The 17,040-nt window shown below is 35.1% G+C and overlaps 1 protein-coding gene across 1 annotated transcript in view; it reads left to right on the forward strand.

The window, feature by feature from the left end:
* The window catches only part of LOC134283837 (ATP-dependent RNA helicase SUV3 homolog, mitochondrial-like), a 158,796-nt gene that overhangs the window by 12,318 nt on the left and 129,438 nt on the right, over positions 1-17,040 (forward strand). Inside the window, exons 3-4 of the mRNA XM_062766358.1 lie at positions 2,252-2,359; positions 6,677-6,803. Coding sequence (XP_062622342.1) covers positions 2,252-2,359; positions 6,677-6,803 — 235 coding nt within the window. The remainder of the gene's footprint in view (positions 1-2,251; positions 2,360-6,676; positions 6,804-17,040) is intronic.

Below are 17,040 nucleotides of genomic sequence, written 5' to 3' on the forward strand. Positions count from 1 at the left end.
CTTTTTAATGTTAAAATAACCATTTTCGGTCGGGGGCCGTGGGCCCCCTGGACCCCCTGATCAGGGGCGCTGCCCCCTTGAAACCCCGCTAGGGGAGGACCCCCAGACCCCCTTCAGCTTTTTTTTTACTTTTCCTTGAAATCATGTCTGTAAAATAAAGGGCCAGATCCCCTTCCAAGGGGAGATAATCAAGAAAAGACAAAAATAGGGTGGGATCATTTAAAAATCTTCTTCTGAAGAACCACTGGGCCAGGAAAGCTGGAACTTATGTGGAAGCATCCTGGGGTAGTGTAGATTCTAAATTGTTAAAATCATGACCTCCGGGGGTAGGGCGGGGCCACAATAGGAAATCCAAGTTTTACATAGAAATATATAGGAAAAATCTTTAAAAATCTTCTTCTCAAGAACCACATGACCCCCGGGGGTAGAGCAGGGCCACAATAAGAAATTCAACTTTTACATTGAAATATATAGGAAAAAATCTTTAAAAATCTTCTTTTCAAGAACCAGTGGGTCAGAAAAGCTGAAATTAATGTGGAAGCACCCTGGGGTAGTGAAGAATCTAAATTATAATCAAAGTACTCAGAAGTACAGAGAGCCGGGCTTATTTACAGAGTAGAATGGATTTCTTACATGAATCATGTTTATATTCTGATGAAAAAATTATTTTAAAACTATCAATATAAATGATAAGACACTGACAGTGAGTTTTTCAATCCTAATACCACAGTCCGATTTTGTCAGAATCAGAATTAATCTGGTACCGCAGCTGAATGTAAACAAACAGGCCAGTCTGGTTCCCTCTCCTGCTTTACATCGTATGTGTAGAGAACTACGGTAACACTGATTATCAAAAAATCCTTACGCTAATGAACTATGTTCTTTGACTTATGAAGTTTTCAAAGTCATTACTACTAATGTTTGTTTTATATAGATAAAATTTCATTTTATTTTTGTTGCTTTATTTAGCGTTTGTATTATCTCAAAAGCGGTCGAGAGCAAAAACTATATTTTTGCACGTAACTTTAAAATGGCGACTATGGGGTCAACATCCTGCCTTGAACAGGATCACATAAGCCGGCAATTGCTCTTTGAGCAATAAGCCCGGCTAAAAATCATGACCCCCAGGGGTAGGGCGGGGCCACAATAGGAAATTCAAGTTTTACATTGAAATATATAGGAAAAATCTTTAAAAATCTTCTTTTCAAGAACCAGTGGGTCAGAAAAGCTGAAATTAATGTGGAAGCATTCTGGGGTAGTGAAGAATCTAAATTATAAAAATCATCACCCCGGGGGTAGGGTGGGGCCACAATAGGAAAAGTTTTACATAGAAATATATAGGAAAAATCTTTAAAAATCTTCTTCTCAATGCCAGAAAAGCTGAAATTGCAATGTGGAAGCATCCTGGGGTAGTTTAGATTCTAAATTTTTAAAATCATGACCCCCGGGAGTAGGGCGGGGCCACAATAGGAAATCCAAGTTTTACATAGAAATATGTAGGAAAATTCTTAAAAAATCTTCTTCTCAAGAGCCACTGGGCCAGAAAAGCTGAAACTTATGAAGAAGCATCCAGGGGTAGTGAAGAATCTAAATTGTTAAAATCATGACCCCTGGGAGTAGGGCGGGGCCATAAAGTTTTACATAGAAATATATAGATCTAGGAAAAATCTTTAAAAATCTTCTTCTCAAGAACCATTTGGGCCAGAAAAGCTGAAATTAATATGGAAGCATCTTGAGGTAGTGAAGAATCTAAATTGTGAAAATCATGACCCCCGGGGGTAGGGCGGGGCCGCAATAGGAAATCCAAGTTTTACATAGAAATACATAGGAATAATCTTTAAAAATCTTCTTCTCAAGAACCAGTGGGCGAAGATAGCTGAAACATATGTGAAATCAGCCTGGGGTAGTGTAGATTCTAAATTGTTAAAATCATGACCCCCGGGGGTAGGGCGGGGCCACAATAGGGAATCCAAGTTTTATATAGAAATATATAGGAAAAATCTTCTTCTCAAGAACCATTGGGCCAGGAAAGCTCAAACTTAGGTGGAGGTATCCTTGGGTAGTGTAGATTCTAAATTATTAAAATCAAGATGGGGGGTAGTGGAGGGGGGGGGATATGGGGCCACAATAGATATAAGAAGAGGGGAAATCTGGTAAAGAACTGCATCACAAAAGTTACTCAGGTGAGCGATGTGGCCCATTGGCCTCTTGTTGAATTTTCAAAGGTATGTCTTCCTTTCTCTTTTGACAGAACCTTTCTTATCCAAAGCAATGGAGCGTTTTATTGAATTTGTGATGAATAACTTAGATCAGCTTCCTGCTCCACTGCATGTGGTTTTATATGACATAATAAACAAAGGTAGGTATAAAAGCAATGTTAAGCATGTGTACCTAAACCTAAACACACATTATCATGTATGTCCCGTGGACTTGTGAAATAACTATATGTATATGTATTTTTAGCTCTTCTGAGCCAAAGGCTCAAAGAGCTAATGCTATGGCCATTTGTGCGATGTGCATAAACTTTTTAGAATATGGGCCATAACTCAAGAACCCCTTGGCCAATCTTTGTCAAATTTGTCACAGGGTATCCTTGGCCCAAGGGCTACCACTTGTTATAGAACTAGGGTTGGGACCCTTAAACAAGGAGAGATAATCAGGAAAATAAAATAAAAATAAGTACTGGTTCTTAAAAAATCTTCTTCTCCATAACCACCAGGCAGATTTTCACCAAACTTACATACAAGCATCAGGATATGTTGAAGATTAAATTTTGCACGGGGAATTACCCTGGGGCAAAGGGCATGGTCTCAAGGTCATTTCAAAGTTGACCTAAATTTACACTTAATAAAAACGTTTATATTTTGCATATTATTAAGACTAGGATCATCAAATCTTGTAACTTAATGCATCTTAGGACTTCACATCATGTTAACTCAAAAGTAGGTCGCGGTGACCTACTTTTGTAATTTTGCGGGCATTTGTTTTCAAATTGATGTTAAGGCATATTTTGGACACTATAAGGCCTATGATCATCAAACTTTGTCAGTTGATGCATCTTGGGTCTTCGAACTATGATAACTTAAAAGTAGGTCAGTGTCAGGGTTTCAGGTGTTTGGGTGGTGCTCTATTGATTATATAGTGAAAATGCATTAATTCTCTGAAAATGTTCTCTGCTCCTGGGTATTTAACAAACTAAGCAGATACATGTACATGGTTATGATGAGCTAGAATGTTTCTTCCAAAATTGTGAATTTCAATGCCCCTTGGCGAGGGGGGGTCTGGGGTTAGGGCAGGCCTCTATTGGTTATATAGTAAAAATACATTTATTCTTTTTGCTTGTTTCTTGTAATAATCCCAATACCAGTAAATCAATTAAGGGTCAGTAAGTCAGGATTTTGTGTTGCTAATGTACAATCTTGCATATTGACACATGTATAATAAAATTACTAGTTGAAAAAAAAAACATTTTCACTTATCATATTTTAAATGGGGTCAAACATCCCTGAATTGAAATTCGATATTTACAGTGGACAACCAACATGGCTCGATCTAGTGGCAGAAAATGATCTTTATATGTGGGGAATATTATATTTAGGGTGAATATTGACTTTAAGGTTGATATATTTTATATCTCAACTGTTAGTAAAAATTGCATCAGCTAATCTATCAAACACGGATTTGGCAGGAGAAACACCTTCCTGGCTGCAATTTGAATGGGTCGGTTGGGTTTACAGGAAAGAAAAGTTTTTTAAGGCCTTATCAAGTTTATTTTAAAATATTAAACATGATTATTTAATATTAGTCCTAACTCATCACATGGTAGGTCATCATTTGGCGAGTTAGACTAGAAATCAGAATGTCCAAAATCATTCTGGGATGGAAATGATGAGGTGACCCTGGACTTCATTTTTAGGTCACCTGAGTAAACTGAGGTGACCTATTGCTATCTCTTTTCGCCCGTCGTCGTCAGTCTTTTTAGCTTCTTCTCTGGAACCACTGAACCAATTTCAACCACATTTGGTATAAAGCATCTATGAATGAAGGGGAACAAAAATTGTGAATTTCATGGCCCCTGCCCCCCTGGGGCCTGAGGGGTGGGGCCAAAACCACTGAAATTAATGCAATCTTTAAAAATCTTCTTCTTTACTCCTGGACATCAAGCAGTCAAATTGTTTGCATGATTGTAATCAGAATTGAGTCCTCTACCAAAATTGTGAAATTCATGGCCCTGGGGTCAGGGGCTCTAGTGCTAGGGCGGGGCTGAATAGGTTATACAGTGAAAATGCACTATTTTTTTGAAAATCTTCTTCTCTGCTCCTGGGCATTGAATAAACTAAGTAAGTACATAGTTATGATAAGCAAGAGTGTCCCTTCCAAAATTTTTAATTTTATGGCCCCAGGGTCAGGGGTTCTGGTGCTAGGGTGGGGGCTATATAAATTATATAGTGAAAATGCATTATTTCTTTGAAAATCTTCTTCTCTGCAATAGGTATTCAGTAGGGATGTCAACGAATATTCGAGTACTCGACTATCGTTCGATCATACTGACTATTGACTAAAATTTCTTTAGTCGGTTATTCGTTAGAAATGTGTTCCATCAAAGTAATTTCGATTTCAAGGCAATAAACTTAGATTTGTCCATTTCATTTATTTACAGATCAATATTTTCATATGTAAAATTAAGGGTATGGTAAAACTGTTCAATTATTTGTACGTCGATGTATGTTCAGCAAACATGTCTTCAAAATCTACAGTTTTGCTATAGCTTATAAAAGGTAAACAGTGTTAATTATCAAGGTTACGTGAAACAGAACTTGTATTCTGTAGTGTAACATCAAAGATCATGTATCATTTGCCGAATCAGGCAAACATATACAAAGTTCTCAAGTGAAACTTTCGTAAAGTAAGTTACATTGTATGTAAAGAAAGGACAAATACAAGCGTATGATATTCTGCATTTAGATAAAATGTGCAGCTAATGTATTGATTTTGATTTTAACAAAGTCCGTTACATTGTATGTAAAGAAAGGACAAATACAAGCGTATGATATTCTGCATTTAGATAAAATGTGCAGCTAATATATTGATTTTGAAATAAAATACATTGGATGCATATTGATGTAAAGTTTTTATTGTACTACATACATGTTTACAATTCAGAAATTTGTTGTATTATGGTGAAAGCGTAGGTTAGATATTGTAAACTAGTCTGTAAAAGACAAACAGTGAAAATGATCTGAAAAAATAATTGAAATTAAACGAATACTCGACTATCGTTCGACTAAAGCATCCGACTATTCGACTAAGCTGTCCGAGTAAAATTGACATTCCTAGTATTCAGTAAACTAGCTAAGTACATAGTTATGATGAGCAAGAGTGCCTCTTCCAAAATTTTGAATTTTATGGCTCCAGGGTCAGGGGTTCTGTTGTTAGGGCGGGGCTCTATTGATTATATAGTGAAAATGCACTAATTCTTTGAAAATCTTCTTCTCTGCTTCTGGGTATTAAGTAAACTAGCTAAGTACATGGTTATGGTGAGCAAGAGTGCCTCTTCCAAAATTGTGAATTTTATGGCCCCGGGATCAGGGGTTCTGGTGTTAGGGTAGGGCTCTATTGATTATATAGTGAAAATGCATTAATTCTTTGAAAATGTTCTCCTCTGCTCGTGGGTATTAAATAAACTAACTAAATACATATTTATGATGAGCAAGAGTGCCTCTTCCAAAATTGTGAAATTTATGGCCCGGGGTCAGTGTTTCTGATGTTAGGGCGAGACTCCAATGATTATATAGTGAAAATACATTAATTCTTTTAAAATCTCCTTCTCAGCTCCTGGGTTTTAAATAAACTAACTTAGTATATAGTTATAATACCTCAACCAAATTTGTGATTTTCATAGCCCCTGTGACAGGGGATTTGCCATTTGGTTTATAGGGGGGTGGGCTCTTTTGATTATATAGTGAAAATACATTAATTCTCTGAAAATTGTTTCCTTTGCACCTAGGTATTATGCTAATGATCCAAGTATATATAGTTATGATTAGCAAGTCAGTGTCTCTTCCAAACTGATTAATTTCATGCCCCCTGGGTCAGGGGTATCGGGGGAGGGGGGGGGTACATAGTCTGAAAATAAGTTAAATAAATTTATGCTTTGAAATCTGCTCTTTGGTATTTATCTACCGTTTATGATAAAATAAAATTTATGATAAAATTTCCAAAATTTTGAAATATGTGGCCCCATGGTCAGTGGTACCTCTGGGGTGGGTTGCACAATTGGTTTTAAAGTGGAAGTGCATTATCTATTTGTTATTCTGATCTACCTCTGGGTATTAAGTAAATAGAGTAAGCATGCTTAGTTTATAATTATGATAAGCAATGGTGCCTCTTTTAAAATTGTGAATTTCATGGCCTCTGGTTTAAAACACAAACCAAATTCAATTGTTGGAAAGTTGTTACATATGATACTCAGGTGACCTATAAGGCCCGTGGGCCTCTTGTTAAATCACATCACATTATGCAGAGCAGATTTATTTGACATTCTGTTGATCCTCAGTTACAGTGCCTTTGGGTGTATGGAATAAAACCCGGAGTAAATCCCTGTACACATTTAATTGAATTTGAATATCTAATTGCATTCTTTCTATTAATTTCTTGTTTTTTTTTCATTGTAAAGAAAGCGACAGAAAGCATGTGGATGATATATTTCCATTTTTCATTGACCATGCCAAGAAGATATATCCACATTTTGAGTTTAAACAAGACCTTCAGCTAATCTGTGATCTAACACAACCTGCTAATTGGTAAGTTTTTTTTTTTTTTTTAATATTTTAGCTTCTAATTGATAAAGGCTGCCTAAGTTCTTTAGAATTATTTTGTACCATTCTCTTCTGTCCAAGGAACCTTACTGATCTCTCTCAAGACTTAAGGACATTATTTTTTTTAATTATGGAAGGGGTATAAGGGAAATAGCAAATTTATGGTTCCTCTAGGGAGGAAACTATTTCGCGAGGCGGGGAAGCCACTGAGGGAAATAGTTTCCTGCCGAGGAGAACCGTAAATTTGATATTTCCAGCGTACCCATTCCATAACTGTTTTATTATACTGAAACAATCATAGGCAATTTATTAAACCAGACATTCAGACATTAAAAAAAAACAGACTGAGGCATTTAAAAACTGTAGTTCACTTAATTTTCATGAAACCTTATTTTCGTGAAATAGTCATTGAGGTTATTATACAGTTAAAGTATATCATTGAGGGAGTTAGCAAATTCCAGTTCCCCAAGGCCAAGACTTTTCCCCAATGTGCAACCAGGGAAATAGTCCTGTTCCAGGGGAACTAGAATCTTGCTAATTTTCACAATGATATACAGTGGACCTTCAGATATCCGGACGCCAGATATTCGGACGCTTCACCTTCCAGACGATTTTTCTCGGGAACGGATTTTTTCAACGTAATTTTATATTTACGTGCTTCCGTAATGGCTCTTTTTTACTACAAAATGTATTTTTACGTTATAAATTGGTTCATTTATCCGGACGGTAAATTTTAATTTGTACTTCCATTCTTGTCAACATTCACGCCAGAACTGAGTGATAATTGTTATCAAAGCACTGGCCGGGTTGATTGTTTTTACAAGACGATCACCTGTGACCTGTTATGAATGACTTACGATGATTAAGCATGCTAAGTGGATGTGGTCATAATATACGAGAGATCGATACACAAATGAAAATAAACAATTAACTGTGTTAATTTGGTAACAGAAAATAATTTTCTATTCAGTTATTTGTTATCTGCGAGATATTTATAATTTTAGTACAGAGCTGATTTTAAATATTTTTCTATTTATAGACGGGACGACATAGTTTCATAATCTCGTAGTCTACACATGTGCACACACAAATCGGTATTGTAACTTTCATCTGTAGATTGGTGGCAGTTATCATGGAAAAAAAAAACTAAAACATTCAATCAAATTTGAATAATTTTAGACAATCAATTATTTCGCTTGGGATGATTACTGCGTGAATTTTTATTATGTCAGTTTTAGAGTGGATGAGTGTTCAAATTAAAATTAGACTCGATACTGACAGCTCGCTTGGGTGTAATCAAAGCTGCAAATGAGAGAATTCGCTTGGCTATGTTCATCAATTTATAGGAAGGAGAAAGTAAAAACTAAGCTGGGTAATTTAAAATCTGCCCATAAAAGCAGCGTTATATCCAATGTTTGTCATTCTGCTCTCCAGCTACAACCTGTCTACACCACCGGCAAAGTGAGTGGCATTTAGTTTTTAGCTATAAAAATATTTATTATATTTGAAAAAATTTTTTGCTGATGTATACTAAAGATATAGTGTTTAAAAAAATAAATCATTATTTCTATATGATAGCATTTATCTTTCTTTATATATAAGAGTTACAATACAAATACAGTATACCTGGAAGAGAAATCAATAGAATTCAGATAATTGACTTATCCGGACAATTTGCCTGGCATAGATGAGGCGCCACTGTACTTTTAAACTGTATTTATTATATTTACGTGCTTTAATATACCGATACAAAAGTAAAAACAAGTATATACTGACAAAACGTCAGAGATACTCAAGCTGTAGAAAGTCAACTAGGTAGTGTCATTAATATCCTATAATGGTATAAGATGAGGGCTATTGGGTTCAATCTTCTGTTGAATAAAATACATGTACATGAAACAAAATTCATACATGGAATTTAATTAGAATAAATATATTTAATCGTACTGCTTTTTAAGATGAATTTCACTTTCAGAAATATTTTATAGAGCATGGTGGCCGTTTCTTAATTTAAGAGGCAGTCCACTGAAAATCAGGCAATGAGTGGCACATCGCATGTCATGGATTTTTATTATTTTTTGCATGTAGACTTATTAAAGCAAGTGTTTACACATGACAACATCAAAAAAAAATTTAGTGCTCCGCTAGTATTATTTTTGGTAAGTGCTCAATTTTAAGTGCAAAAAGGTCACCATGGGGGTAAATAAAAATACTACGTTTTTATTTTGTTTTACATGTACCAGATACGCAAAACCTGGATGTGTCTATGAATATTATTTATACTATAGACTCTTATCTTTAATTTCATTAATGAATAAGACTCCAATTTATATTTCTTTAGAAAAAATTATGTGGTCCAAAATTGAGTTTACCAAGTAACTTTTTGAATTCATTATCCAATTTTCATTACGTTATAAAACCCAATACACTAAAATGAGTTTTTTTCTCATGTTATTATTAATACAAAGTACAAACTTTCGAGTCACTCAATAAAATCAGTGGGCTCTGGTATATTGAGAGAAATAAAAGGAGTCAAATTTACCTATGTTTTACCATTTTTCCCAATTAAACCGATCCCGACCAGTGTCATATAATATATTGAACCCAGCGATATTTTGAACCCGGGTTCAAAATATCACTGTGAAATATTGAACCCCCCTATAAAATATTGAACCCGGGGTTCAAAATATTATGGCCATAAAATATTGAGTCCCCCTGTCCTTTTAATTCAAGAGATAGGGGGTTCAAAATATTATGGCCATAAAATATCGAGTCCCCATGCCCATTTAATTTTACAGGGAGGGGGTTCAAAATATTATGGCCATAAAATATCGAGTCCCCCAGCCCATTTCATTTTACAGGGAGGGGGTACAAAATATTATGGCCATAAAATATCGAGTCCCCCTGCCCATTTCATTTTACAGGGAGGGGGGTTCAAAATATTATGGCCATAAAATATCGAGTCCCCATGCCCTTTAAATTTAAGAGGGAAGGGGTTCAAAATATTATGGCCATAAAATATCGAGTCCCCCTGCCCTTTAAATTTAAGAGGGAGGGGGTTCAAAATATGGCCATAAAATATCGAGTCCCCCTGCCCTTTAAATTTAAGAGTGAGGGGGTTCAAAATATTATGGCCATAAAATATCGAGTCCCCCTGCCCATTTAATTTTACAGGGAGGGGGGTTCAAAATATTATGGCCATAAAATATCAAGTCCCCCTGCCCTTTAAATTTAAGAGGGAGGGGGTTCAAAATATTATGGCCATAAAATAGCAAGTCCCCCTGCCCTTTAAATTTAAGAGGGAGGGGGTTCAAATTATGGCCATAAAATATCGAGTCCCCCTGCCCTTTAAATTTAAGAGTGAGGGGGTTCAAAATATTATGGCCATAAAATATCGAGTCCCCCTGCCCATTTAATTTTACAGGGAGGGGGGTTCAAAATACAGCTTACTCCACTTATATTGAACTCGCTTATTTTGAAATTCCGGTTATTTTGAAATAGAAATAAATCCCCAGTTTTTGCCTCTCATATTCTTTGCATTAAAATAACGGTTATATTGAAATCGGATATATTGAAATTTTGCTTATATTGAAGCCACTGATCGGTCCCACGGGTGATAATGACTTGCTTTCATAACGGTTATATTGAAGTACTTCCTGGCGACTGTCGTTACAGTTGGTGACAGTAATTATGCCTGATTGACCAGATGATATACAAAGGTGTGAATAATTAAGTTTTCACCTTATGTTTTTTTAAACTGCATGCTCTTACGAAAAAAAATTTCTTCACTGTTAAATTCTTTGCGTGCTCGTTTATAATACGGACATATCGAGACTAAACAGCTCAACGTAATATAGTAACCCCCACAGATCTAGAAAAAACTTTAATTTTGAAATTAAACACGTACTGTTAATGGTATTGATATGCCTACATTCGAAATAACTAAGGTATTCACTCGAGTACACTTACAATGAAATACAAGCAGCGTTCAGCAGTACTCAACCTTTTAAGTACGGTGAATTTTCTCCAAAACGTAAATAAATGCGATCGGGGAAAAATAATGAGGGGCGAAGATTGTCTTTACAATGAAACAGAAATTTAAAAAAAATATATTTACCGGTAAACCTCATACTCTATGTAATCTGTTCACTGTTATAGATAAATGATGAAAAATTAATTTGTTCAGGTTTGTTCTTCTTTATTTAAGATCGCGATTGAACTTGTAAAAATGGCGGCTTCACGATTTCGCTTATATTGAATTACGGATATATTGAAATAATTTGCATGGTCCCATGAATTTCAATATATCCGGAGTAGGCTGTATTATGGCCATAAAATATCAAGTCCCCCTGCCCTTTAAATTTAAGAGGGAGGGGGTTCAAAATATTATGGCCATAAAATATCAAGTCCCCCTACCCTTTAAATTTAAGAGTGAGGGGGTTCAAAATATTATGGCCATAAAATATTGAGTCCCCCTGCCCTTTAAATTTAAGAGGGAGGGGGTTCAATATTTTATGGCCATAATATTTTGAACCCCCCTCCCTGTAAAATTAACCCTAGTCCTGCAGGTCGTCGCTTTATCGACGACCCAGATAACACCATCACAGTGCCGGTCGTCGATAAAGTGAGAGCCGCCATGTTTTCCGTTCTGTGCCGGTCGTCAGTATATCGACTTTACACACATGACGTTTTCTTTCGTATTTTAACCAATGAAATAAAGGGAATCCATTCATTTCATTGTTGTTTACTAAAAATAGATAGATTTTCCAGTAGTTTAATGATATGATTGGCTCTTGATGGGAAATTCCTGTATGTATTCTTAGAAAATGAAACTTGTTGATCGCGTGCTTTGGGGAAAGTTTGAAAACAAGATGGAGGTCGCGGAGAAGATGCTCAATGGAAATACGCTTTTACAGTAATAGCAGGCAGAAAATAAATGTTTTATTAAGTAAAATATATCTAAATTAAGCTTCGGATGAAGATTTCTGATGATTTGATTCCATGGACATGAATATTACGTGGGAACAATAACTTTTCAGAGGACACGTGGATTTAAAAACATTGATGCGCGTCACCAGTTTCAAAGGTGAAAAAAATCGATACAACTGTGTCAAATGATCGCAAACTGATTGACAATCAAAGTTTTTTATTTCTAATAACTGTTTTGAAGACATTTTGGTTTTAAAAGAATACTTTACGGCAGATATATTCAATATTTCACAAGGAAGAAACGGAGCCACAAAATCGGATTTCCATGTCCATTAAGGGGATGAAGGACCTTTAGCTGAAAAAATACCTGTCATTTAATTTTTTTCATATTTTGTATATATCTTATTTAGTATGTCCTACATACTATAAAGCAGACATATCAATAGGTTTCTAGACTTATTTCTGAGATATTGAGTGACAAATACCATACCCCACAGTGTCTGAGCGGAGTTTTTATTCTCCGTGTTTCTGGGTCCATTACTCGGTCGATAATGGAAAATTTTCACCATAGATAAAAAGTATACCAGCGGAAATGTGTCTTTTAAAATATTTTAGAGTATGAATAGGGTTAAAGATTCGAAAAAGCAAGATTCTTTTGTAACACCACATCTGGAGACGGAAATTTACGACTTTTTTTAGGACAACTTAAACCATCAAAAAATTAATTTGCAAAAAATCCTATCATTCAATATTTGAAAATTTACGTCGAAGTTCAAGGTCGTCATTGTATTGATTAACTGTAAAAATATCGATTGGTGAAGCTGAGCTCAATATTGCACGGGACAAAGTTAAACGAGTCATGATCATGAGAAAAACGTGTCATGTTTACATTTCTCGAGTACGGGAAAACCCAACTATGACGTCACACATTCCTGAAATAAGCGAAATAAGACAAACCCACAGAACTTTTCCGTCAACAACCATGTAAAAATATTTTTTGCGTTCTGAAATTTACAAAATACCCTACCATGTACATATTATGGCCCGTTTTTATGATTTTATACTACCCGTTTTTACCGTGTATGATCTTACTGAACTAAGAGATCCACTATGACGTCAAAGACGCACTGGATGCGCAGAGTAGGGAAACGGCAGAGTGGATTAATCTATTCCGTAATTTGATAATATTTGCAAGAAATTTTGAATGTTTTCAGATATTTTTATACTACATGGTGAACGCAAACAAACAGTCTAAAAAATTATACAAGTACTGTGGTTTCAATCTCGTTTTGTACATATTTTACCAGAGATTATGACGTAAATCAACTGAGTCACGTGACCATACATCCTTCATCCCCTTAAACAGATGTCAAAAAAGGACTTGTAGCAATCATAATTTTATGTTTAAAAATGTGAAAGTATATCCCAGTAGTAACATGAAGGACTCTTACAATATAGTAGTTGCAAAAAGCTACTATGAAATAAATAATGACATTAAAATACCAATAATTTCTTATTTTAAATATTTTAGATGTAAAATTTTAGTTTAAAGCTTTTGTAGTTTTTTACTGAGTTGAAATAGTAAAAAAATTTCTTCACAATTTTCTTCTTTTGTTTTTTCTGAAAAAAGTTGTGTAGATTGTTATCAGAAAAGTCAGTTATAAAATGGTGATAATTAAGATAATCTACAGCATATGCAATTTGAGAGAAATTTATAAATCAGCCTGGCACAGTCAGCGGCTGGAGCTCCTTATCAGCTCGGCACTCAGAGATGCTGTTATCTATAGAATCCTTGGCAGGACAAGGGTTAAAACGGATAGGGGGACTCAATATTTTATGGCCATAATATTTTGAAACCCCCTCCCCGTAAATTTAAATTGGTAGGGGACTCGATATTTTATGGCCATAAAATTTTGCACCCCTCTTCCTCTTGAATTAAAAGGGCAAGGGGACTCAATATTTTATGGCCATAATATTTTGGACCCCTCTCCTTGTAAATGTTAATTGACTGGGGACTCGATATTTTATGGCCATAATATTTTGAACACCCCTCCCTGTAAAATTAAATAAGCAGGGGGACTCAATATTTTATGGCCATAATATTTTGAACCCCCCTCTGTCTAAAATTAATACAGACAGGGGGACTCAATATTTTATGGCCATAATATTTTGAACCCCCCTCCATGTAAATATTAATTGACAGGGGACTCAATATTTTATGGCCATATTAATTTCCTTAACCTTAAACTTAGGAACTGCAGCCATGACATAAAGTAAGACAACACAATGTTAAGTTTGGGCAGACATAACCATGATTTATTTGTTATGCAATGAAATATAAAATACATTAGACATGTAAGTGATAATAATCAGTTGAATGAAATCATGGTTAACCTCTAACTAAGATCTACACAGACTCACCCTCTTTACTCTCGTACAAAACAAAAAAAAAAAACAAAAAAAAAAAAACAAAAAAAAAAAAAACCCCTTTGCCAGTTCTCAGAAAAGTGACGCTTTCCTGGAAAGTTGCAGATAGTTATTATGAAATTACGTCTTTTGATTGGCTAATTAATTTGTTTTTATTTAAAAATAACTCAATCAGGGCTCTGATTGGTTAAAAAGGTCCCTGTCGCCAGGGGGCGCCTGGTACTTGACCAGTGGCAATATTGCCTAGAGGGTCTCCCTCTATTGTTTTAATTTACGTAAGTAGATGAATGCCCCCTAGGGGGTACCCCTCAATTGCTAAAAGCCCCGGACTAATTGACCATTAATTAAAACCAAAATGGCGTCAATATAAACAATAAAAATAACACAAATAGAGACGTACAAACACATGAAGTTATGAATACATATAATAGTCATGGACATAACACTACAGAAACATATAACACGAAAAGAGACTGTTACATGAGGGTAAAGTGCCTTAGATAAACGAGGCATGAAAAGTATGTGTTACATAACAAGAGAAGGCACGTTACATAAATTAATAACAATTAAACACTGTTTAATATTATAATATTTTGAACCCCCCTCCCTGTAAAATTAGATAAGCAGGGGACTCAATATTTTATGGCCATAATATTTTGAACCCCCCTCCCTGTAAAATTAAATAAGCAGGGGGACTCAATATTTTATGGCCATAATATTTTGAACCCCCCTCCCTCTTAAATCAAAAGGGCAGGGGGGGGGGGGGGTTCAATATTTTATGGCCATAATATTTTTAACCCCCCCCTCCCTGTAAAATTAAAACGGACAGGGGGACTCGATATTTTATGGCCATAATATTTTGAACCCCCCTCCCTGTAAATTTAAATTGGTAGGGGACTCAATATTTTATGGCCATAATATTTTGAACCCCTCTTCCTCTTGAGTTAAAAGGGCAGGGGGACTCAATATTTTATGGCCATAATATTTTGGACCCCTCTCCTTGTAAATGTTAATTGACTGGGGACTCGATATTTTATGGCCATAATATTTTGAACACCCCTCCCTGTAAAATTAAATAAGCAGGGGGACTCAATATTTTATGGCCATAATATTTTGAACCCCCCTCCGTCTAAAATTACCGTATATACTCGCCTATAAGTCGGTATTTTGGGAGTTAAATATTGGTCTAAAAATCTATGTCCGACTTATAGGCGAGTCATAAAGAGATTGGTATTTTTCAGAGGGCTAAAAGGTAGTATCTTATTTGCATTTCCGACGATTAACAAAGAAATTGTCTAGATATATAAGATAATTTATGTATTCTTAGATTATATATGAGCCTCGTCGGATAGAAATCGACCTTATGGCAAAATTTATCGAATTTGAGATTTTTGTGTATTTTAGTGGTCCATGTAAAATCACGACAAAAACTGAAAACGGAATCAAAATATCTTCATTTATAACAAAGTAATTACATTTTGAAATTGGTATGTTTGCAAAATTAACTCTGAGCATATCGCAGTTTCTTTACGATTCAATTGTGACGTCATGGTTTATTCTCAGTTGTTTGGTAGGGGCACCTGTTATAGCTTAGCAATCCAAGTGTATTGTGTAAGTTAAATAAAATGCTTCATTAATGACAAAAATATTTGATCATAATCTACAATCCCCAAAATTGTGTTAACTGTATTATAAATCCTTTAAAAACCGAATACCCCCCCCCTAAAAAAATCTACTTTTCTGCCTTTCGTACCGACGGACAAATGAACAACTGAACTTCCATTTAAAAAATATAGATCTACATGTATGCTGATTTTACGTTTCATCATGTATCCTCAAAGCATACGAGTTAGTTAACACAATTTGTTTGATTTTACGTAATCCTCATGTAAAGGAAAAAGACACCAAATTAATGCGATCGAGTCCAAATTTACAGAGGGTCGATCTCAGAAATACCTCGTTTCTTACAGAAAATACATGAACCATGCAGCCAATAAAATCACAACTAAAATCATGCTACGATAATTATTCTTAAGTTAGATTTTAAAAAATCAGAACAATTTGTATATAGTGATAACGTGAAATCAAACATGGTGTGATACTAGCCTTGTGTCTCAAAATTGACTCATTCTATTAGGATTTTTCCTAATACTGTTTCTACTGCAGCCACATTCTATTGTGCCTTACATTAACCCCCCCCCCTCCTCCCAATGAAAACCCGATCGTCTTTTTATCAAAATTCTATTATCCATAATCTACAAAAATAAATAAGTAAAATTAATAGAATATCATTTTAATCAGATCATTGATTGATTGATTGATTTTTATTTGACGCCGAGTCGGCAAGATTTCAGCCATTATCAGCGGGTAATCTATATCTGTTGCATGCAAAATACATGTACATGTAGTTGTAAACCTAAACATAGGGAACTATTTAACGTTCCATCTGAAGGATTGTAATTTCAAAATATGTAAAAATAATAATTATGCATCGTTCGTACATTATTTACTTCGTATATGAGAAAAAACCAGCTAATTTTAAAAGAATATTATTTATAGTTACATGTAGGAAAATCTAAGTCACGGGAAACATGCATACACATTGGCTGAAATTCTCGATTCAATAAATAAGCATGCATTATTTTTGGACGATTTGTGCGTATTCTTTAAATAATCACAAAATTCATTCTGACATTTTAGGCGGACGTCAGATGATTCTTTATTTTATTTTATTTTTTTTTTATAGCGTATAGTTTATCATCATCAGATACAAGGATGATCTTATCTTTTCTCATCACCGGGTGATAAGTAAACACGAGATCACTCGTGGGTTTTAGACGATGATACATGTAGTTTATTTGTGACG

Source organism: Saccostrea cucullata, unplaced genomic scaffold (assembly GCF_032062105.1).
Source record: "Saccostrea cucullata isolate Sc308-1 unplaced genomic scaffold, CSIRO_AGI_Scuc_v1 ctg146, whole genome shotgun sequence".
Lineage (NCBI taxonomy): Eukaryota > Metazoa > Mollusca > Bivalvia > Ostreida > Ostreidae > Saccostrea > Saccostrea cuccullata.